The sequence below is a fragment of the Helianthus annuus genome, chromosome 9 (assembly GCF_002127325.2).
Source record: "Helianthus annuus cultivar XRQ/B chromosome 9, HanXRQr2.0-SUNRISE, whole genome shotgun sequence".
In the NCBI taxonomy this organism is placed as follows: Eukaryota; Viridiplantae; Streptophyta; class Magnoliopsida; order Asterales; family Asteraceae; genus Helianthus; species Helianthus annuus.
In genome coordinates, this window is record NC_035441.2 from 43,488,087 (window position 1) to 43,513,929 (window position 25,843).

The window sequence follows — 25,843 nt, forward strand, 5'->3', positions numbered from 1 at the left end:
ACTTGGTTCTCCTGATCGGACAGGAATCACCCAAATCCGATTGATTAACTGTTCAAGACGGTGTTTCACGTTTAACCCGAAATCGGTAAACCTCGTGGATAGAATACGGATCTTGAACCAACGTAACCACAAGAATGAGTAGTAAGTCGACACAAGCCCCGATTCTACCGGTTTTGAGTGCATTGAGTATAAAAGAGTTGAAAGATGTGACAACCCTCACTAAACCAGGTATCCGTACGACTTAATTAACTATTAATTGCTGCTTAATTACTGTGCTTGACTAAGATTACCGATAAACTGCTACTTGACTGTTGAAACTGTACATATCTGCATCATACTTTGATTTCCATCACTACATTATTTACTTACTGAACTCTAGTGACAAACATGATGCACAAAAGCACAGTAGCATTTGAACGGATAACCTATTGAACATGCTGATATAGCCAGCATCAGGCAAACACTGCCTCTAAAGGCCTGTATGAGCCAGAAATATTTTACTACACCCAGAGTGTGTGTAGGGATACAAGGGTTGTAGAACTGCGTCTCTAGGATAAGATATAATGATTGGATGTGCCTAAAACGTACTCTGAGCACGAAACACAGCACTCTATTTAACATACTAGCTTCTAGCTAACTAATAAAGTGCCAAAACATGAGGAAATATTCCTGACACCTTGCAGAATAAATTGTGTCGCAAAAAATATTACTTACGACGCTTAAAAGATTACTTAAGCACTTTAACGGATTACTATCCAACCGAACAACCGGACTATACCCGGAACATAAAAATATTGCCAGAAATATTATTAGTCTTTTTCTGAGCCAGTTAGGGTCCCTGATTACCCTAACACTCGCAATATAACACATCATGCAACTAACGGGGTTAATCTCTAAAGTTAACCCACTTAACTAAACTAAACTCTAACTACACCATTGAAATCGAACCGGATACCCCCCCCCCTAAAGAGATCGGCCAACAAGGGGTAACCAAGGAGTACAACTTTTGAATATTATATTACCTATGTCTAATATCCAGATGACATAAAAACCGTTGGACGATAATCTTGTTTTTGCCTATAAATACCCTCACTTAACTCATGAGATTATCACACCACAAATCACCAAACACTCTCCTCTCTCTTGCCTCCCCACTCTCGGCCGAAACCCCCTCCCCCTACACATCCATCTTTCGATCTTGATCACTCCATTTCAAGCATATACAAGGCTTACGGGTTACATATTAGGAGTCTTGAAGCAAGCGGAAGTGGAAGGACCTCGTTACTTAGCTTTTATCCACCACATTTTCGACTAGATTCTTCCCTAGCCCCGAGCTAGAGGTATAATGTTTAAAACTCACTCTCGAACATATCTAAAATGGTTAATATGATTTATAACGGTTAAAAGTCGGGAACATACATTTTGAATCTTTAAAGTCTACTAAAACTTGAATTTTGTTGGTTAAAAGCTCATAGCTTGTGTAAAAGTAGTAGTATTTGAATATGTTGGGTATTGAGGCCCGATCTACGTCGTGGTGGCTCTTATCATCGTTTAACCCGACTTTGTTAAGATCATAGATCTTGACATAAGCTTATTTCTATCGGTACGAGGGTTAAAAGGTGAAACTCTACCACACGGAAGACATGAACTTGTGTAAAAGTAATTTTACTAGTAAAATGGTGTTTAAAACTAGCGGATCTACATATGTACAAGTGGTATATTCGTAAATCCAAGTGTCGAGAAAATCATGTTTTATAAAAGTTGGATGACAAACTAACAAATGTGATTTTACAAACCACAAGGGTATAAACACTTGTGAAATAAGAAGTTTTCGACAAAATATCAATCTTTGGGAAAGATTGTCACACCCTGGCTTTGCGGAAGCGTGGTTAATTTTGGTGTGACTTCTTAATACCATAGCTTAATCATAACAAGCTATATGAATTAAAAATATGCAAGATCATCCATTAAAAGTAAAATAGTAAAACATTGTCTTAACGGGTTAACACCCAACAACCATAAACTTGTCTAAACATTACAGACCCAAACATAACATAAACATGATTCAAGGACTGTGACTTGTCCAGGAAAGAGTCACATTCCTCGAACCCTGGATGACCCTGGTGACTTATGCAGCGGAAAACATGCCATACCGTGCCAGATCTTTAATTCCCTGAAATACATGTAAGTTGAAAAATCAACAATAATGTTGAGCGAGTTCATGCGAAAGTGAGTAAATAAACCTTTATCAAAAATCCCGGTATGTAGCAAATAAGGAAAAAGAGATCACCAATGGTTTGCAAGTCCATTGATATGTGTGAAGTGCAAGTAGGAAGACTCAAACCTAGCGGATTTTGCGTCGGGCACAAAGTCACCCCGAGGTCCGTTATGTTGGACCTGGGGTTGGGCTCGCTACACCCAGATAGATCTACTTTTACGTCCCTCGGTCCTACCATGAGGATTAATGGCCTCCAGTTCCCGCCTACCCACTCACATGATCTAAGTAATAACCCTCCTTACGCTAACCATACCATGTATCAAGTATTCATAATCATAGTAACATGTATTTCACCCCCGCAGTTTATAAAACTGAAAAGAGTTAAGAGAAAAGGGGGACATGAACTCACAGTCTGTGCGTCGCTATACCAAGTACTCTAAATATCCAACAGCTGTGCAACGACCTACATGTGCTAATTCTATTAGACGGATGGCCGTGCCTTAGCTTTATAGTTTACATTTTCGGGGAAACAGTTAGACAACCGTTCCTTGTATATACTTGGTAATTTAACTTCCTTCCCAAGGATGGGGGATTTAATACATGTGCGTTCAATTTTTAATATTAAGTCTCACTTAATATATTTTTACTTCTCATTTCAAAATATAAATATTTTTCTCAAAAATATTATATTTTCTCTTCACATAATACTTTCCAAAATAATACGTTGACAAAATATGCGTACATGAATATTTCCGCATAAAGCGTAAGTTACGTTTTAACGATTATGTGGTAATAGTAATTACCGTTGTAACTTATATGTTTGTCGTGTAAGCGTTTGTATTATTTTGGGTTCGTCAACGTTGGTAAATATTATTTTTACTCTGAAAATAATATTTATATATTTTCACCAAATGATCATAAACAGTTTGGTGAAAAATATATTTACTAACCATATATTTATCACGTTTAGTTTTGTGAAAAATCCCACCTCCGATTATTTAGTAAATAAAGTCATGGCGAAATCCATTTTGAAAATATATCAAAAATAGTCCTAACACTTGTAAATAATTCTAAGTGTTAGATTTTAAAAAAATTTCGCCAGAGTTTCCCCTGTAACTGGAGGTGGCCACGCTTTCAAGCGTATCATTTTCTTTTACAAAATCATTTCAATAATTTCTTGATTCAATCAAACAATTTCCGACACATCAAACTAGTTTCAACACATCAAACTTACCGATTAGTATGTAAATCGCATTATCACATGAACTTGTAGTTTTATGAAAAACTATAGTGTAGATCTCGTTATATTTGGTGGATCTATGTATAAATTAGTTTAGTCTTGTAAAAACCCCGTTTTTAGAACAAATAATCCTTTACAACTTCCCGTCATCTTTCCCAAAGATTGATATTTTGTCGAAAACTTCTTATTTCACAAGTGTTTATACACTTGTGGTTTGTAAAATCACATTTGTTAGTTTGTCATCCAACTTTTATAAAACATGATTTTCTCGACACTTGGTTTTACGAATATACCACTTGTACATATGTAGATCCGCTAGTTTTGAACACCATTTTACTAGTAAAATTACTTTTACACAAGTTCATGTCTTCCGTGTGGTAGAGTTTCACCTTTTAACCCTCGTACAGATAGAAATAAGCTTATGTCAAAATCTATGATCTTAACAAAGTCAGGTTAAACGATGATAAGAGCCACCACAACGTAGATCGGGCCTCAATACCCAACATATTCAAATACTACTACTTTTACACAAGCTATGAGCTTTTAACCAACAAAATTCAAGTTTTAGTAGACTTTAAAGATTCAAAATGTATGTTTCCGACTTTTAACCGTTATAAATCATATTAACCACTTTAGATATGTTCGAGAGTGAGTTTTAAACATTATACCTCTAGCTCGGGGCTAGGGAAGAATCTAGTCGAAAATGTGGTGGATAAAAGCTAAGAAACGAGGTCCTTCCACTTCCGCTTGCTTCAAGTCTCCTAATATGTAACCCGTAAGCCTTGTATATGCTTGAAATGGAGTGATCAAGATCGAAAGATGGATGTGTAGGGGGAGGGGGTTTCGGCCGTAGCTTATGTAGAAGGGAGGAGAGAGTGATTTTTGGGTGGTGAAGTGTGAGAAGCTTATGTGTGTTAAGGTGGGGTATTTATAGACCAAATCATGTTCATCGTCCAACGGATCTTATGTCTTCAAGATATTAAACATAAACCATTAAAATAATCAAAAGTGTACCCCCTTGGTTACCCATTGTTGGCCGATCCCATTAGGGGGGGGGGGGGGTATCCGGTTTGCTTTCAATTGTGTAGTTAGTGTTTAGTTTAGTTAAGTAGGTTAACTTTAGGGATTAACCCCGTTAGTTGTATGATGTGTTATATCGCGGGTGTTAGGGTAATCAGGGACCCTAACTGGCTCAGAAAAATACTAATAATATTTTTGGCAATATTTTCATGTTCCGGGTATAGTCCGGTTGTTCGGTTGGATAGTAATCCGTTAAAGTGCTTAAGTAATCTTTTAAGCGTCGTAAGTAATATTTTTAGCGACATAATTTATTCTGCAAAGTGTCAGGAATATTTCCTCATGTTTTGGCACTTTATTAGTTAGCTAGAAGCTAGTATGTTAAATAGAGTGCTGTGTTTCGTACTCAGAGTACGTTTTAGGCACATCCAATCATTATATCTTATCCTAGAGACGCAGTTCTACAACCCTTGTATCCCTACACACACTCTGGGTGTAGTAAAATATTTCTGGCTCATACAGGCCTTTAGAGGCAGTGTTTGCCTGATGCTGGCTATATCAGCATGTTCAATAGGTTATCCGTTCAAATGATACTGTGCTTTTGTGCATCATGTTTGTCACTAGAGTTCAGTAAGTAAATAATGTAGTGACGGAAATCAAAGTATGATGCAGATATGTACAAGTTTCAACAGTCAAGTAGCAGTTTATCAGTAATCTCAGCCAAGCACAGTAATTAAGCAGCAATTAATAGTTAATTAAGTCGTACGGATACCTGGTTTAGTGAGGGTTGTCACATTCTCCCCCCGTTAGAAAAATTTCGTCCCGAAATTTTAAATTCTGCTTGTAGAAGCAGGGTTCTTAGGAAATAAGTGGGGGTATTTCTCTTTCATTCGGTCCTCACGCTCCCAGGTGAATTCAGGACCATGTCTAGCATTCCAACGAACTTTGACGAGCTTGACACTGCTCCGGCGGGTCTTGTTAATTTTCCAATCCGTGACCTCAACAGGTTCTTCAACGAAGTGGAGCGTGTCATCAACATGAATTTCGTCGGTAGGAATGGCAACGTTATCTTGAGTTGGACTTCTTTTTAGATTGGATACATGAAATGTATCATGAACACTATTCAGTTCGGCAGGTAGGTCCAACTTGTATGCTACGGTCCCAATTCTTTCCAAAATTATGAAAGGACCAATGTAGCGCGGATTCAACTTCCCACGCTTCCCAAAGCGTGCCACCCCTTTCTAGGGCGATACCTTCAGCAAAACCATATCTCCAACCTCGAACTCTTGAGGTTTCCTGCCTCGATCTGCGTAGGCTTTCTGCCTGTCACGAGCCGCGCTGATACGGTCTCGGATCTGTGCGATCTTATCGGTGGTTTCCTGGACTACATCAGGACCAACCAACTGTCTATCACCAGCGTCAGACCAACAGAGCGGTGATCTGCACTTGCGCCCATATAAAGCCTCAAACGGCGCGGCACCAATACTAGTGTGGTAGCTGTTGTTGTATGAAAACTCAACCAGGGGTAAATGCTTATCCCAGCTACCACCCAAATCCATCACACATGCTCTCAGCATGTCTTCTAACGTCTGAATCGTCCGCTCACTTTGGCCGTCGGTCTGCGGGTGAAAAGCAGTGCTCAGATTCAACTTTGAGCCAAAAGCTTCCTGGAAGGATTGCCATATTCTCGATACAAACCTTCCGTCTCTATCGGAGATAATCGAGAGAGGTACTCCATGGCGTGTAACAATCTCTCTCATGTAAATTTCAGGTAATTTGCTTGTATTATCCTTCTCGCGGATAGGCAAGAAGTGTGCTGACTTCGTCAATCGATCCACTATCACCCAGATAGTGTCATGGCCTCTTGGCGTTCTTGGCAATTTTGTAACAAAATCCATGGAGATTTGTTCCCACTTCCACTTGGGAATCTCTGGTTGTTGCAGAAGTCCTGAAGGCTTCTGGTATTCTGCCTTAACCTTGGCACATGTTAAACATTTGCTCACATAAACAGCAACATCGCCTTTCATCCTAGGCCACCAGTAATAATCTTTAAGATCCTGGTACATCTTATCCGCTCCAGGGTGGATAGAGTACCGTGACTTGTGAGCTTCATCGAAAATAACCTTCCTTAAACCACCAAACAAAGGAACCCAAATCCTTTTCTCAATACCTAACGTTCCTTCCTTGTTTGGTACCAACAACTTCTCCATCCCACGGAGATATTCTTCAGCAAGGTTTCTTTCCTTGAGAGCTTCTTGTTGCGCTGCACGAACGCGCGAGGAAAGATCGGTTTGAATAATCATTTCCAAAGCTCTAACCCTTATGGGCTTGATTCTTTCTTTACAACTCAGGGCATCAGCGACCACATTCGCCTTCCCTGGGTGATACTTTATCTCACAGTCGTAGTCGTTTAACAACTCGACCCATCGTCTTTGCCTCATATTCAACTCCTTCTGGTTGAATATATGATGGAGGCTCTTGTGATCTGTGAAGATCGTACACTTTGTACCGTAAAGGTAGTGTCTCCAGATCTTCAAAGCAAAGACCACTGCGCCTAGCTCCAAATCATGAGTGGTATAGTTCTTTTCGTGCACTTTCAGTTGGCGTGACGCGTAGGCAATAACCTTCTGGCGTTGCATCAACACACAACCCAATCCTTGACGCGATGCGTCACAGTATACCACAAAATCATCGGTACCTTCCGGCAGAGCTAAGATTGGCGCGTTACAAAGCTTATCTTTCAATATCTGAAATGCTTCATCCTGTTTGATTCCCCAATCAAACTTCTTTTCCTTCTGCGTGAGGAGCGTCAATGGTTGAGCGATCTATGAAAAGTTCTCGATGAACCTTCGATAATAGCCAGCCAAACCCAAGAATTGCCGAATCTTGGTTGGCGTCTTTGGCGTTTCCCAATCCTTGATCGCCTCGATCTTGGTTGGATCCACGTGGATTCCATCCCCATTTACCACGTGTCCAAGGAATTGCACTTCTCTTAGCCAAAACTCGCACTTAGAGAACTTGGCATACAGTTGCTCCTTCTTCAGCAGTTCCAGAATGGCTCTAAGATGCTGCTCGTGCTCAGCCTTCGTCTTTGAATAAATCAGAATATCATCGATGAATACGATCACGAACTTATCCAAGTACGACTTACAAACTCGATTCATCAGATCCATGAACACTGCAGGTGCGTTTGTCAAACCAAACGACATAACGAGAAACTCGTAGTGTCCATATCGAGTTCTGAAGGCTGTCTTTGGGATACTCTCCTCCTGTATCCGTAGCTGGTGGTACCCAGATCGAAGATCGATCTTGGAGTAAAAGCTTGAACCTTGAAGCTGGTCGAATAGGTCATCGATCCTTGGCAAAGGATACCTATTCTTGATCGTCAGCTTGTTCAACTCTCTATAGTCAATACACATGCGGAAACTACCGTCCTTCTTCTTCACAAACAAAACTGGAGCTCCCCAAGGCGAGAAGCTTGGTCGGATAAATCCCTTGTCTAACAACTCTTGAAGTTGTGTTGACAGTTCCTGCATCTCAGACGGAGCAAGTCTGTAAGGTGCCTTAGCCACAGGCGCGGCGCCTGGAACTAAGTCAATGTGGAACTCTACTTGCCTCTGAGGTGGCAATCCAGGCAAGTCTTCTGGAAAGACTTCTGGGTATTCCCTCACGACAGGGATGTCTTCGATCTTTGGCTCAGCAGCTTTCTTATCCACAATGTGTGCCAGAAAAGCAACACATCCTTTCTGCAAACACTTCCTTGCCTTCAGGCAGCTAATCATCCTTAACGGCGTCTCACGCTTTTCTCCATGAACAACAATCGTCTCACCATCATCAGTCGGGATACGAATAATCTTCTCGTGACAAACTATCTCTACTTTGTTACTCGATAACCAATCCATCCCTACTACCACTTCGAAGCTTCCCAACTGGACTGGTAGTAGATCGAGAGCAAACTCACGCTCTCCCAACTCGATTACGCAACCTCGAATCACCTCGTTAGCTTCCACTAACTTCCCATTCGCTAATTCGATCGAGTACGGAATATCTAGCTTACTAGCGGCTAAACCAAGCATATTCTTAAATTCTAGCGATACGAAGCTATAATCGGCACCAGTATCAAACAAAACGGATGCATAGCGTTGGTTTACAGGGAACGTACCAGTGACAACATTGGGATCCTGGCGTGCTTCCCTGGCTTCCATGTTAAAAACACTTCCGCGTGCTTGGTTTAACTCTGGGCAATTTCTTTTGTAATGCCCAACATCACCGCAGTTAAAACATCCGGGCCTCTGCCCGTTCCCACCATTGTTTCCAGCTTGATTGTTTCCCTGATTTCGATTCATGGCGCCCGCTTGGTTAGCATGATTGGCACGGTTTCCATCACCTCCCTGGTTTCCTTGTAGGCGGTTCCCAGCACCACCACGGTTGTTCCTATTCCCAAATCCTCCTTGGCCTCCCCGGCCAGCAGTGGCCCAACAAGAATCCTTTGAATGACCGGTCTTCCCACATGATTCACAAACTTTTGGCCCGCATCGGCCAGAGTGATGGCGTTGGCATGAGTTACACTTGGGTTGTGCACCCATATATCCCTTGCCTTTCTTCATACCACTAGCTGAATCTTGAGCTGGTGCATTCGATTCCCCTTTCTTAACTACCATCCCGGTGCCCTGCTTGAAATTTGAAAACTTTCGCTTGTTGCCACCAGATGACTCCACATGAGTCTCTTTCTTCTTGGGCTCAATTTCATCAAACTTGTTCAACCGAATTGCCTCTTCGGTGAGAGCCACACTCAAATCGATGGCTTCAGTGATAGTTGCAGGTTTGGAGGAGGTTACCATGCTGATGATTTGAGGAGCCAATCCCCAAATGAAGCGTTCAATCCTCTTGAACTCGGGTGTAACCATGTAGGGTACCACATGTGACAAGTCGTGGAACCTCTGAACGTACTCAGCTATCTTTGATCCTTCCATCTTTAGGTGCCAGAACTCGGTCTCCAACCTCTGGATTTCGGCGCGAGAACAGTACTTTTTGCGCATGAGTTCTTTCAACTCAGTCCAGGTCAGTGCGTAAGCCGCAGCTTCGCCAAGGGTCTGGACTTGTAGATTCCACCAGGATAGGGCTCCATCCACAAATAGCCCTGAGATATAAGTGACTTGTTGATCCAGCGCGCATTTGCTCATGCGAAGTACGGACTCGGTTTTCTCAGCCCAGCGAACGAAGGAGACAGCACCTCCCGTGCCATCGAAGTTTACGGGCTTACAGTCCAAGAATTGTTTGTAAGTGCACCCATGCGGTGGGTTGTTGTTATTGCCGGTGTTGTTCGAGTTGCTTCCACTCATCCCTCCTTGTGAGGTAGCATATTGAGCAATAGCAGCAGCAATGACTTGCTGTAGTTCAACCTGGTTGGTAGGCATCGGTGGTTCTTGACGTCTTGGCGGCATCTTCTAAAGATGTGTACATCGGTCAGGCCATAATAAGCATACGCATATAGTAATAGTAATAGCACATAACATCTCATGTTATCAATATATCATACACAACATCCCATGTCCCAACATCCCATGTCACAAGTATTATACACACAACATCCCATGTCACAAGTATTATACACACAACATCCCATGTCCCAACATCCCATGTCACAAAAATATAAATAAGTAATCAAGTGAATCAGATATGGTGAGAATACTGCGATTGTTATATATATCGAGACCATAATGTAGTAAGTGTATCAGTACATCACTGTGTCATACAATCATCAATCAAATAGGGGCTACATCACCCCTGTCCAAAAACAATATCGTGTCAGTGTCACATACATCAAGTACATCAAACAAGTATCAACAAAAGTCAGTATCGTCAGATGGTGTCCAAAAGGCTGTGCAGTCACAATCGATGTCGTCTCACCAACGTCTACCTCTACAGCACTGATGAGCTCTATGCGGATGGCGGTGGAGGAGGGGGAAAGTGAGTGTAAAGCAAGCGGCGTAGATGAAGCCAATCCTCCTCCATAGCCTGCTGAGTGCGAATAACAGAAGCAATCTGCTGCTCCAGTGTAAGAAGTCGGGCAGCATAGTCAGGAGGTAATGATCGAAACGACTGAAAAGGTGAGGATGTCTGACCATGGCATGGACATGGTGGCAGCTGAGCTCTCTCAAGCTCCTGGAGTCGCTGCGTATGTGACTCATGCTGGTGAACGAAAGACATCAAAAGGTCCTCTATAGTATGTCCCACATGAAAAGGATGATATGGATCAGTAGGCGGCATGACTGGTGGGGTCGACCAGAGCAAAGGCTCGCTAGTAGGGTCAAACGATGCCACAGGAAATGGTGAAATAGATGGTGGAACAGATGACATCTGGGGCATGAAAGGCATAGACATCGGTACGTGTCCAAAAGGGTGGGCAGAAGAGCCCTCTCCAGGCCCCGCTGGAGGTACAAACTGTGGAATCTGAAATGAAAAATCATCATGTCGTGTAACAGGAATCTGAGGGGGTAACGGGGGAACATCCTCATCAGCAGGTATCCAACCGTGCTGAGCATCCTCATCGGGCGGATCCATGTGGTCAGCAAATAGTGTGTGCTCGGGCTCAAGGGGTACAGGATCAAATGGAGCAATGACAGGATCAACGGGTGCAATAGGATCAACAGGGTGGTCGACAGGGATATCAGCAGCCAAAGGTGGATCAACAAAATCATCAACAACAGGGTCATCGGCAATAGCATGATCAACAATCAAAGGAACATCACCAATAGGAAGATCGCCAATGGGCGGGTCAGCTATAATGGGCTCAACAGGAACGCCAGCATGTACCAGGTCATGCTCATGCATAGGGTCTAGAGCAGCTGCCTGCTCCGGGGCCAAGGCAGGCTCTGGGTTGTCAAAAGCCATATCAAAGTCGAACTCAGGATCAATAGGGTCAACGGGATCAGCGGGATCCTCCATGAGCTGGTCCATCGGGATATACTCAATGTCGTGATCGGGGTCAAATCCCGGAGGAAAGACGGGATCAGAATCCTCTATGTCGTCGTGCTCGAATGCAAAGCTCGGAATGGGTGCGGCAGAAGATGCCTGGTCGGGGTCCGAGTCGTGTGCGAAATTCTGTGTGCTCACCTCGTGAGACGGTGCAGATGCCACAGACTCAAAGGAGTCTGGGACTGGGACTGGGACTGGTGAATGTGCAGGCGAGTCCTCCGCAGGAGCACCAGCGATCATCAAGAGATCGCTAGCGGGAAGAGGGGCTGCATAAGGAATCTCATCCTCAAAAGGCTCGTCCTCAAAGAGATCAACATCGCCGTCAGCCTCGGCGTCGGGTAGTAAGTCGTATGCTGGATACGAAGCAAGAGGTATAGGAGCTGGAATCACTACCAGGGGAAGGTACTCAGCAGGAGGGCCATCAATAGGCTCATCAGCACCTTCGGGCAGAGCGAAGGGCTGGAAGTCATCGTCATCATTGCTCGTGAAATCGGAGGTATGCACCTCGTGCTCCGAAGATATAATGTCGTCAGATACTATGGGTAAAGGTCCGGTGGTATCCGAATCACCCGTAGCTGGTGAGTCCATGTGTCTGTAACACAACACAAAATATGCACAAAAATCAGTCAATCAGGTAATCACATAAGTTACCAAATAATAATCGCATAATCCTCCTAGTCCCACTAGCCTCCCAGCCTCCCAGACTGTCCTTCCTAGTCCCACTAGCCAATTTTCCCAGCCTCCCTAGTCCCACTAGCAAACTTTTCCCAGCCTCCCAGACTGACTTCCTAGTCCCACTAGACAACTACCTCGATCTCCAAGATCAAGCCTCGGCCTCCAAGACCGAGCCTCAGCCTCCAAGACTGAGCCTAAAATAATAAACATCTACCTCGATCTCTAAGATCGAGCCTCGGCCTCCAAGACCGAGCCTCAGTCTTCAGGACTGAGCCTAATAATGGATAAATGAAATGTGCTCAACATTTGTTTGTAAAAACGTTTTGGATCTGGACTTAAGTGGTATGCAGAAAAATGTTTTCGTGAGAGCCCTAGTGATCATAGTCTAGACTCAAGAAGGAATCCTAGTTCGCTATGATCAGAGCTCTGATACCAAGCTGTCACACCCTGGCTTTGCGGAAGCGTGGTTAATTTTGGTGTGACTTCTTAATACCATAGCTTAATCATAACAAGCTATATGAATAAAAAATATGCAAGATCATCCATTAAAAGTAAAATAGTAAAACATTGTCTTAACGGGTTAACACCCAACAACCATAAACTTGTCTAAACATTACAGACCCAAACATAACATAAACATGATTCAAGGACTGTGACTTGTCCAGGAAAGAGTCACATTCCCCGAACCCTGGATGACCCTGGTGACTTATGCAGCGGAAAACATGCCATACCGTGTCAGATCTTTAATTCCCTGAAATACATGTAAGTTGAAAAATCAACAATAATGTTGAGCGAGTTCATGCGAAAGTGAGTAAATAAACCTTTGTCTTTATCAAAAATCCTGGTATGTAGCAAATAAGGAAAAAGAGATCACCAATGGTTTGCAAGTCCATTGATATGTGTGAAGTGCAACTAGGAAGACTCAAACCTAGAGGATTTTGCGTCGGGCACAAAGTCACCCCGAGGTCCGTTATGCTGGACCTGGGGTTGGGCTCGCTACACCCAGATAGATCTACCGCTTACGTCCCTCGGTCCTACCATGAGGATTAATGGCCTCCAGTTCCCGCCTACCCACTCACATGATCTAAGTAATAACCCTCCTTACGCTAACCATACCATGTATCAAGTATTCATAATCATAGTAACATGTATTTCACCCCCGCAGTTTATAAAACTGAAAAGAGTTAAGAGAAAAGGGGGACATGAACTCACAGTCTGTGCGTCGCTATACTAAGTACTCCAAATATCCAACAGCTGTGCAATGACCTACATGTGCTAATTCTATTAGACGGATGGCCGTGCCTTAGCTTTATAGTTTACATTTTCGGGGAAACAGTTAGACAACCGTTCCTTGTATATACTTGGTAATTTAACTTCCTTCCCAAGGATGGGGGATTTAATACATGTGCGTTCAATTTATAATATTAAGTCTCACTTAATATATTTTTACTTCTCATTTCAAAATATAAATATTTTTCTCAAAAATATTATATTTTCTCTTCACATAATACTTTCCAAAATAATACGTTGACAAAATACGCGTACATGAATATTTCCGCATAAAGCGTAAGTTACGTTTTAACGATTATGTGGTAATAGTAATTACCGTTGTAACTTATATGTTTGTCGTGTAAGCGTTTGTATTATTTTGGTTTCGTCAACGTTGGTAAATATTATTTTTACTCTAAAAATAATATTTATATATTTTCACCAAATGATCATAAACAGTGTGGTGAAAAATATATTTACTAACCATATATTTATCACGTTTAGTTTTGTGAAAAATCCCACCTCCGATTATTTAGTAAATAAAGTCATGGCGAAATCCATTTTGAAAATATATCAAAAATAGTCCTAACACTTGTAAATAATTCTAAGTGTTAGATTTTAGAAAAATTTCGCCAGAGTTTCCCCTGTAACTGGAGGTGGCCACGCTTTCAAGCGTATCATTTTCTTTTACAAAATCATTTCAACAATTTCTTGATTCAATCAAACAATTTCCGACACATCAAACTAGTTTCAACACATCAAACTTAGCGATTAGTATGTAAATCGCATTATCACATGAACTTGTAGTTTTATGAAAAACTATAGTGTAGATCTCGTTATATTTGGTGGATCTACGTATAAATTAGTTTAGTCTTGTAAAAACCCCGTTTTTAGAACAAATCATCCTTTACAACTTCCCGTCATCTTTCCCAAAGATTGATATTTTGTCGAAAACTTCTTATTTCACAAGTGTTTATACACTTGTGGTTTGTAAAATCACATTTGTTAGTTTGTCATCCAACTTTTATAAAACATGATTTTCTCGACACTTGGTTCTACGAATATACCACTTGTACATATGTAGATCCGCTAGTTTTGAACACCATTTTACTAGTAAAATTACTTTTACACAAGTTCATGTCTTCCGTGTGGTAGAGTTTCACCTTTTAACCCTCGTACCGATAGAAATAAGCTTATGTCAAAATCTATGATCTTAACAAAGTCGGGTTAAACGATGATAAGAGCCACCACAACGTAGATCGGGCCTCAATACCCAACATATTCAAATACTACTACTTTTACACAAGCTATGAGCTTTTAACCAACAAAATTCAAGTTTTAGTAGACTTTAAAGATTCAAAATGTATGTTTCCGACTTTTAACCGTTATAAATCATATTAACCACTTTAGATATGTTCGAGAGTGAGTTTTAAACATTATACCTCTAGCTCGGGGCTAGGGAAGAATCTAGTCGAAAATGTGGTGGATAAAAGCTAAGAAACGAGGTCCTTCCACTTCCGCTTGCTTCAAGGCTCCTAATATGTAACCCGTAAGCCTTGTATATGCTTGAAATGGAGTGATCAAGATCGAAAGATGGATGTGTAGGGGGAGGGGGTTTCGGCCGTAGCTTATGTAGAAGGGAGGAGAGAGTGATTTTTGGGTGGTGAAGTGTGAGAAGCTTATGTGTGTTAAGGTGGGGTATTTATAGACCAAATCATGTTCATCGTCCAACGGATCTTATGTCTTCAAGATATTAAACATAAACCATTAAAATAATCAAAAGTGTACCCCCTTGGTTACCCATTGTTGGCCGATCCCATTAGGGGGGGGGGGGTATCCGGTTTGCTTTCAATTGTGTAGTTAGTGTTTAGTTTAGTTAAGTAGGTTAACTTTAGGGATTAACCCCGTTAGTTGTATGATGTGTTATAACGCGGGTGTTAGGGTAATCAGGGACCCTAACTGGCTCAGAAAAATACTAATAATATTTTTGGCAATATTTTCATGTTCCGGGTATAGTCCGGTTGTTCGGTTGGATAGTAATCCGTTAAAGTGCTTAAGTAATCTTTTAAGCGTCGTAAGTAATATTTTTAGCGACACAATTTATTCTGCAAAGTGTCAGGAATATTTCCTCATGTTTTGGCACTTTATTAGTTAGCTAGAAGCTAGTATGTTAAATAGAGTGCTGTGTTTCGTGCTCAGAGTACGTTTTAGGCACATCCAATCATTATATCTTATCCTAGAGACGCAGTTCTACAACCCTTGTATCCCTACACACACTCTGGGTGTAGTAAAATATTTCTGGCTCATACAGGCCTTTAGAGGCAGTGTTTGCCTGATGCTGGCTATATCAGCATGTTCAATAGGTTATCCGTTCAAATGCTACTGTGCTTTTGTGCATCATGTTTGTCACTAGAGTTCAGTAAGTAAATAATGTAGTGACGGAAATCAAAGTATGATGCAGATATGTACAAGTTTCAACAGTCAAGTAGCTGTTTTTCAGTAATCTCAGTCAAGCACAGTAATTAAGCAGCAATTAATAGTTAATTAAGTCGTACGGATACCTGGTTTAGTGAGGGTTGTCACAAAGATGACGGGAAGTTGTAAAGGATGATTTGTTCTAAAAACGGGGTTTTTACAAGACTAAACTAATTTATACATAGATCCACCAAATATAACGAGATCTACACTATAGTTTTTCATAAAACTACAAGTTCATGTGATAATGCGATTTACATACTAATCGGTAAGTTTGATGTGTTGAAACTAGTTTGATGTGTCGGAAATTGTTTGATTGAATCAAGAAATTGTTGAAATGATTTTGTAAAAGAAAATGATACGCTTGAAAGCGTGGCCACCTCCAGTTACAGGGGAAACTCTGGCGAAATTTTTCTAAAATCTAACACTTAGAATTATTTACAAGTGTTAGGACTATTTTTGATATATTTTCAAAATGGATTTCGCCATGACTTTATTTACTAAATAATCGGAGGTGGGATTATTCACAAAACTAAACGTGATAAATATATGGTTAGTAAATATATTTTTCACCACACTGTTTATGATCATTTGGTGAAAATATATAAATATTATTTTTAGAGTAAAAATAATATTTACCAACGTTGACGAACCCAAAATAATACAAACGCTTACACGACAAACATATAAGTTACAACGGTAATTACTATTACCACATAATCGTTAAAACGTAACTTACGCTTTATGCGGAAATATTCATGTACGCGTATTTTGTCAACGTATTATTTTGGAAAGTATTATGTGAAGAGAAAATATAATATTTTTGAGAAAAATATTTATATTTTGAAATGAGAAGTAAAAATATATTAAGTGAGACTTAATATTATAAATTGAACGCACATGTATTAAATTCCCCATCCTTGGGATGGAAAATAAATTACCAAGTACATACAAGGAACGGTTGTCTAACTGTTTCCCCGAAAATGTAAACTATAAAGCTAAGGCACGGCCATCCGTCTAATAGAATTAGCACATGTAGGTCGTTGCACTGCTATCGGATATTTGGAGTACTTGGTATAGCGACGCACTGACTGTGAGTTCATGTCCCCCCTTTTCTCTTAACTCTTTTCAGTTTTATAAACTGCGGGGGTGAAATACATGTTACTATGATTATGAATACTTGATACATGGTATGGTTAGCGTAAGGAGGGTTATTACTTAGATCATGTGAGTGGGTAGGCGGGAACTGGAGGCCATTAATCCTCATGGTAGGACCGAGGGACGTAAGCGGTAGATCTATCTGGGTGTAGCGAGCCCAATCCCAGGTCCAGCATAACGGACCTCGGGGTGACTTTGTGCCCGACGCAAAATCCGCTAGGTTTGAGTCTTCCTACTTGCACTTCACACATATCAATGGACTTGCAAACCATTGGTGATCTCTTTTTCCTTATTTGCTACATACCAGGATTTTTGATAAAGATAAAGGTTTATTTACTCACTTTCGCATGAACTCGCTCAACATTATTGTTGATTTTTCAACTTACATGTATTTCAGGGAATTAAAGATCTGGCACGGTATGGCATGTTTTCCGCTGCATAAGTCACCAGGGTCATCCAGGGTTCGGGGAATGTGACTCTTTCCTGGACAAGTCACAGTCCTTGAATCATGTTTATGTTATGTTTGGGTCTGTAATGTTTAGACAAGTTTATGGTTGTTGGGTGTTAACCCGTTAAGACAATGTTTTACTATTTTACTTTTAATGGATGATCTTGCATATTTTTAATTCATATAGCTTGTTATGATTAAGCTATGGTATTAAGAAGTCACACCAAAATTAACCACGCTTCCGCAAAGCCAGGGTGTGACAGCTTGGTATCAGAGCTCTGATAATAGCGAACTAGGATTCCTTCTTGAGTCTAGACTATGATCACTAGGGCTCTCACGAAAACATTTTTCTGCATACCACTTAAGTCCAGATCCAAAACTTTTTTACAAACAAATGTTGAGCACATTTCATTTATTCATTATTAGGCTCAGTCCTGAAGACTGAGGCTCGGTCTTGGAGGCCGAGGCTCGATCTTAGAGATCGAGGTAGATGTTTATTATTTTAGGCTCAGTCTTGGAGGCTGAGGCTCGGTCTTGGAGGCCGAGGCTCGATCTTGGAGATCGAGGTAGTTGTCTAGTGGGACTAGGGAGTCAGTCTGGGAGGGTGGGAAAAGTTTGCTAGTGGGACTAGGGAGGCTGGGAAAATTGGCTAGTGGGACTAGGAAGGACAGTCTGGGAGGCTGGGAGGCTAGTGGGACTAGGAGGATTATGTGATTATTATTTGGTAACTTATGTGATTACCTGATTGACTGATTTTTGTGCATATTTTGTGTTGTGTTACAGACACATGGACTCACCAGCTACGGGTGATTCGGATACCACCGGGCCTTTACCCATAGTATCTGACGACATTATATCTTCGGAGCACGAGGTGCATACCTCCGATTTCACGAGCACTGATGACGATGACTTCCAGCCCTTCGCTCTGCCCGAAGGTGCTGATGAGCCTATTGATGGCCCTCCTGCTGAGTACCTTCCCCTGGTAGTGATTCCAGCTCCTATACCTCTTGCTTCGTATCCAGCATACGACTTACTACCCGACGCCGAGGCTGACGGCGATGTTGATCTCTTTGAGGACGAGCCTTTTGAGGATGAGATTCCTTATGCAGCCCCTCTTCCCGCTGGCGATCTCTTAATGATCGCTGGTGCTCCTGCGGAGGACTCGCCCGCACATTCACCAGTCCCAGACTCCTTTGAGTCTCTGGCATCTGCACCGTCTCACGAGGTGAGCACACAGCATTTCGCACACGACTCGGACCCCGACCAGGCATCTTCTGCCGCACCCATTCCGAGATTTGCATTCGAGCACGACGACATAGAGGATTCTGATCCCGTCTTTCCTCCGGGATTTGACCCCGATCACGACATTGAGTATATCCCGATGGACCAGCTCATGGAGGATCCCGCTGATCCCGTTGACCCTATTGATCCTGAGTTCGACTTTGATATGGCTTTTGACGACCCAGAGCCTGCCTTGGCCCCGGAGCAGGCAGCTGCTCTAGACCCTATGCATGAGCATGACCTGGTACATGCTGGCGTTCCTGTTGAGCCCATTATTGCTGACCCGCCCGTTGGCGATCTTCCTATTGGTGATGTTCCTTTGATTGTTGATCATGCTATTGCCGATGACCCTGTTGTTGATCCTTTTGTTGATCCACCTTTGGCTGCTGATATCCCTGTTGACCATCCTATTGCACCCGTTGATCCTGTCATTGCTCCTTTTGATCCTGTTCCGCTTGGGCCTGAGCACGCACTATTTGCTGACCACATGGATCCACCCGATGAGGATGCTCAGCACGGTTGGATACCTGCTAACGAGGATGTTCCACCGTTACCCCCTCAGATTCCCGTTACACGACATGCTGATTTTTCATTTCAGATTCCACAGTTTGTACCTCCAGCGGGGCCTGGAGAGGGGTCTTCTGCCCACCCTTTTGGACGCGTACCGATGTCTATGCCTTTCATGCCCCAGATGTCATCTGTTCCACCATCTATATCACCATTTCCTGTGGCACCGTTTGACCCTACTAGCGAGCCTTTGCTCTGGTCGACCCCACCAGTCATGCCACCTACTGATCCATATCATCCTTTTCATGTGGGACATACTATAGAGGATCTTTTGATGTCTTTCGTTCACCAGCATGAGTCACATACGCAGCGACTCCAGGAGCTTGAGAGAGCTCAGCTGCCACCATGTCCATGCCATGGTCAGACATCCTCACCTTTTCAGCCGTTTCGATCATTACCTCCTGACTATGCTGCCCGACTTCTTACACTGGAGCAGCAGATTGCTTCTGTTATTCGCACTCAGCAGGCTATGGAGGAGGATTGGCTTCATCTACGCCGCTTGCTTTACACTCACTTTCCCCCTCCTCCACCGCCATCCGCATAGAGCTCATCAGTGCTGTAGAGGTAGACGTTGGTGAGACGACAGCGATTGTGACTGCACAGCCTTTTGGAGACCATCTGACGATACTGACTTTTGTTGATACTTGTTTGATGTACTTGATGTATGTGAAACTGACGCGATATTGTTTTTGGACAGGGGTGATGTAGCCCCTATTTGATTGATGATTGTATGACACAGTGATGTACTGATACACTTACTACATTATGGTCTCGATATATATGACAATCGCAGTATTCTCACCATATCTGATTCACTTGATTGCTTATTTATGTTTTGTGACATGGGATGTTGGGACATGGGATGTTGTGTATATATTACTTGTGACATGGGATGTTGGGACATGGGATGTTGTGTGTGATATATTGATAACATGAGATGTTATGTGCTATTACTATTACTATATACGTATGCTTATCATGGCCTAACCGACGTACACATCTTTAGAAGATGGCGCCAAGACGTCAACCTCAGCCAATGCCTACGACTCAAGCCGAACTACAGCAAGTCATTGCTGCTGCTATTGCTCAATATGCTGCCTCACAAGGAGGGATGAGTGGAAGCAACTCGAACAACACCGGCAATAACAACAACTCACCGCATGGGTGCACTTACAAACAATTCTTGGACTGTAAGCCCGTAAACTTCGATGGCATGGGAGGTGCTGTCTCCTTCGTTCGCTGGGCTGAGAAAACCGAGTCCGTACTTCGCATGAGCAAATGCGCGCTGGATCAACAAGTCACTTATATCTCAGGGCTATTTGTGGATGGAGCCCTATCCTGGTGGAATCTACAAGTCCAGACCCTTGGCGAAGCTGCGGCTTACGCACTGACGTGGACTGAGTTGAAAGAACTCATGCGCAAAAAGTACTGTTCTCGCGCCGAAATCCAGAGGTTGGAGACCGAGTTCTGGCACCTAAAGATGGAAGGATCAAAGATAGCTGAGTACGTTCAGAGGTTCCACGATCTGTCACATGCATGGTTGTAAAACAAGGTTTCCAAGGCCGAGTACTCCCCGAGTAGTCGCTACAAGGTAGGCTGCCGAGGCGACTTTCTCTAACTCCGACTAATTACTCGGAATCGATCAAACGCGATCAAACTCGGCCAAAATCATATCTAGTAGGTCAATTCGGACCGAATTTTACTTAAAAAATAATAAAACATAATCTATATGACTATCATATTAAATAATGAATATCATTTTCACGTATTTTGTTATAGATATTAGTAAATTTATGTTATTAGACATATATTTAATTTCCGAAAACTAATTTCCTTATAATTTAACATGTCCGAGTACTCCCCGAGCACTCTCCGCGTATACCGAGTACTCTCAACTCCCCGCTCGACCGACTAGGGAGCGCCTAGCGACTTTTGCAACCATGGTCACATGTGGTACCTTACATGGTTACACATGAGTTCAAGAGGATTGAACGCTTCATTTGGGGATTGGCTCCTCAAATCATCAGCATGGTAACCTCCTCCAAGCCTGCAACTATCACGGAAGCTATTGATTTGAGTGTGGCTCTCACCGAAGAGGCAATTCGGTTGAACAAGTTTGATGAAATTGAGCCAAAGAAGAAAGAGACTCAAGTGGAGTCATCTGGTGGCAACAAGCGGAAGTTTTCGAATTTCAAGCAGGGCACCGGGATGGTAGTTAAGAAAGGGGAATCGAATGCGCCAACTCAAGATTCAACTGGTGGTAGGAAGAAAGGTAAGGGATATATGGGTGCACAACCCAAGTGCAACTCATGCCAACGCCATCACTCTGGCCGATGCGGGCCAAAAGTTTGTGAATCATGTGGGAAGACTGGTCATTCAAAGGATTCTTGTTGGGCTAATGCTGGCCGGGGAGGCCAAGGAGGATATTGGAATAGGAACAACCGTGGTGGTGCTGGGAACCGCCCACAAGGAAACCAGGGAGGTTATGGGAACCGTGCTAATCATGCTAACCAAGCGGGCGCCATGAATCGAAATCAGGGAAACAATCAAGCTGGGAACAATGGTGGGAACGGGCAGAGGCCCGGATGTTTTAACTGCGGTGATGTTGGGCATTACAAAAGAAATTGCCCAAAGTTAAACCAACCACGCGGAAGAGTTTTTAACATGGAAGCCAGGGAAGCACGCCAGGATCCCAATGTTGTCACTGGTACGTTCCCTGTAAACCAACGCTATGCATCCGTTTTGTTTGATACTGGTGCCGATTATAGCTTCGTATCGCTAGAATTTAAGAATATGATTGGTTTAGCCGCTAGTAAGCTAGATATTCCGTACTCGATCGAATTAGCGAATGGGAAGTTAGTGGAAGCTAACGAGGTGATTCGAGGTTGCGTAATCGATTTGGGAGAGCGTGAGTTCGCTCTAGATCTACTACCAGTCCAGTTGGGAAGCTTCGACGTGGTAGTAGGGATGGATTGGTTATCGAGTAACAAGGCCGAGATAGTTTGTCACGAGAAGATTATTCGTATCCCGACTGATGATGGTGAGACCATTGTTCTTCATGGAGAAAAGCGTGAGACGCCGTTGAGGATGATTAGCTGCCTGAAAGCAAGGAAGTGTTTGCAGAAAGGATGTGTTGCTTTTCTGGCACACATTGTGGATAAGAAAGCTGCTGAGCCAAAGATCGAAGACATCCCTGTCGTGAGGGAATACCCAGAAGTCTTTCCAGAAGACTTGCCTGGATTGCCGCCTCAGAGGCAAGTAGAGTTCCACATTGACTTAGTTCCAGGCGCCGCGCCTGTGGCTAAGGCACCTTACAGACTTGCTCCGTCTGAGATGCAGGAACTGTCAACACAACTTCAAGAGTTGTTAGACAAGGGATTTATCCGACCAAGCTTCTCGCCTTGGGGAGCTCCAGTTTTGTTTGTGAAGAAGAAGGACGGTAGTTTCCGCATGTGTATTGACTATAGAGAGTTGAACAAGCTGACGATCAAGAATAGGTATCCTTTGCCAAGGATCGATGATCTATTCGACCAGCTTCAAGGTTCAAGCTTTTACTCCAAGATCGATCTTCGATCTGGGTACCATCAGCTACGGATACAGGAGGAGAGTATCCCAAAGACAGCCTTCAGAACTCGATATGGACACTACGAGTTTCTCGTTATGCCGTTTGGTTTGACAAACGCACCTGCAGTGTTCATGGATCTGATGAATCGAGTTTGTAAGTCGTACTTGGATAAGTTCGTGATCGTATTCATCGATGATATTCTGATTTATTCAAAGACGAAGGCTGAGCACGAGCAGCATCTTCGAGCCATTCTGGAACTGCTGAAGAAGGAGCAACTGTATGCCAAGTTCTCTAAGTGCGAGTTTTGGCTAAGAGAAGTGCAATTCCTTGGACACGTGGTAAATGGGGATGGAATCCACGTGGATCCAACCAAGATCGAGGCGATCAAGGATTGGGAAACGCCAAAGACGCCAACCGAGATTCGACAATTCTTGGGTTTGGCTGGCTATTATCGAAGGTTCATCGAGAACTTTTCAAAGATCGCTCAACCATTGACGCTCCTCACGCAGAAGGAAAAGAAGTTTGATTGGGGAATCAAACAGGATGAAGCATTTCAGATATTGAAAGATAAGCTTTGTAACGCGCCAATCTTAGCTCTGCCGGAAGGTACCGATGATTTTGTGGTATACTGCGACGCATCGCGTCAAGGATTGGGTTGTGTGTTGATGCAAAGCCAGAAGGTTATTGCCTACGCGTCACGCCAACTGAAAGTGCACGAAAAGAACTATACCACTCATGATTTGGAGCTAGGCGCAGTGGTCTTTGCTTTGAAGATCTGGAGACACTACCTTTACGGTACAAAGTGTACGATCTTCACAGATCACAAGAGCCTCCAGCATATATTCAACCAGAAGGAGTTGAATATGAGGCAAAGACGATGGGTCGAGTTGTTAAACGACTACGACTGTGAGATAAAGTATCACCCAGGGAAGGCGAATGTGGTCGCTGATGCCCTAAGTCGTAAAGAAAGAATCAAGCCCATAAGGGTTAGAGCTTTGGAAATGATTATTCAAACCGATCTTTCCTCGCTCGTTCATGCAGCGCAACAAGAAGCTCTCAAGGAAAGAAACCTTGCTGAAGAATATCTCCGTGGGATGGAGAAGTTGTTGGTACCAAACAAGGAAGGAACGTTGTGTTTTGAGAAAAGAATGTGGGTTCCTTTGCTTGGTGGTTTAAGGAAGGTTATTTTCGACGAAGCTCACAAGTCACGGTACTCTATCCACCCTGGAGCGGATAAGATGTACCAGGATCTCAAAGATTATTACTGGTGGCCTAGGATGAAAGGCGATGTTGCTGTTTATGTGAGCAAATGTTTAACATGTGCCAAGGTTAAGGCAGAATACCAGAAGCCTTCAGGACTTCTGCAACAACCAGAGATTCCCAAGTGGAAGTGGGAACAAATCTCCATGGATTTTGTTACGAAACTGCCAAGAACACCAAGAGGCCATGACACTATCTGGGTGATAGTGGATCGATTAACGAAGTCAGCACACTTCTTGCCTATCCGCGAGAAGGATCATACAAGCAAATTGGCTGAAATCTACATGAGAGAGATTGTTACACGCCATGGAGTACCTCTCTCGATTATCTCCGATAGAGACGGAAGGTTTGTATCGAGAATATGGCAATCCTTCCAGGAAGCTTTTGGCTCAAAGTTGAATCTGAGCACTGCTTTTCACCCGTAGACCGACGGCCAAAGTGAGCGGACGATTCAGACGTTAGAAGACATGCTGAGAGCATGTGTGATGGATTTGGGTGGTAGCTGGGATAAGCATTTACCCCTGGTTGAGTTTTCATACAACAACAGCTACCACACCAGTATTGGTGCCGCGCCGTTTGAGGCTTTATATGGGCGCAAGTGCAGATCACCGCTCTGTTGGTCTGACGCTGGTGATAGACAGTTGGTTGGTCCTGATGTAGTCCAGGAAACCACCGATAAGATCGCACAGATCCGAGACCGTATCAGCGCGGCTCGTGACAGGCAGAAGGTCTACGCAGATCGAGGCAGAAAACCTCAAGAGTTCGAGGTTGGAGATATGGTATTGTTGAAGGTATCCCCCTGGAAAGGGGTGGCACGCTTTGGGAAGCGTGGGAAGTTGAATCCGCGCTACATTGGTCCTTTTAGAATTTTGGAAAGAATTGGGACCGTAGCATACAAGTTGGATCTACCTGCCGAATTGAGTGGTGTTCACGATACATTTCATGTATCCAATCTGAAGAGAAGTCCAACTCAAGATAACATTGCCATTCCTACCGACGAAATTCATGTTGATGACACGCTCCACTTTGTTGAAGAACCTGTTGAGGTCACGGATTGGAAAATTAACAAGACCCGCCGGAGCAGTGTCAAGCTCGTCAAAGTTCGTTGGAATGCTAGACATGGTCCTGAATTCACCTGGGAGCGTGAGGACCGAATGAAAGAGAAATACCCCCACTTATTTCCTAAGAACCCTGCTTCTACAAGCAGAGCTTAAAATTTCGGGACGAAATTTTTCTAACGGGGGGAGAATGTGACAACCCTCACTAAACCAGGTATCCGTACGACTTAATTAACTATTAATTGCTGCTTAATTACTGTGCTTGACTAAGATTACTGATAAACTGCTACTTGACTGTTGAAACTTGTACATATCTGCATCATACTTTGATTTCCATCACTACATTATTTACTTACTGAACTCTAGTGACAAACATGATGCACAAAAGCACAATAGCATTTGAACGGATAACCTATTGAACATGCTGATATAGCCAGCATCAGGCAAACACTGCCTCTAAAGGCCTATATGAGCCAGAAATATTTTACTACACCCAGAGTGTGTGTAGGGATACAAGGGTTGTAGAACTGCGTCTCTAGGATAAGATATAATGATTGGATGTGCCTAAAACGTACTCTGAGCACGAAACACAGCACTCTGTTTAACATACTAGCTTCTAGCTAACTAATAAAGT

The 25,843-nt window shown here is 42.9% G+C and overlaps 1 protein-coding gene across 2 annotated transcripts in view; it reads left to right on the plus strand.

Annotated features, from left to right (window-relative positions):
- The window catches only part of LOC110877512, a 31,779-nt gene extending 14,299 nt beyond the window's left edge, over nt 1-17,480 (plus strand). For both annotated transcript variants that reach the window (XM_035977371.1, XM_035977370.1), the window contains one exon: nt 17,428-17,480. In XM_035977371.1, coding sequence (XP_035833264.1) covers nt 17,428-17,472 — 45 coding nt within the window. In that variant the 3' untranslated portion in view covers nt 17,473-17,480. The remainder of the gene's footprint in view (nt 1-17,427) is intronic.
- Nucleotides 17,481-25,843: the final 8,363 nt, after the last annotated feature.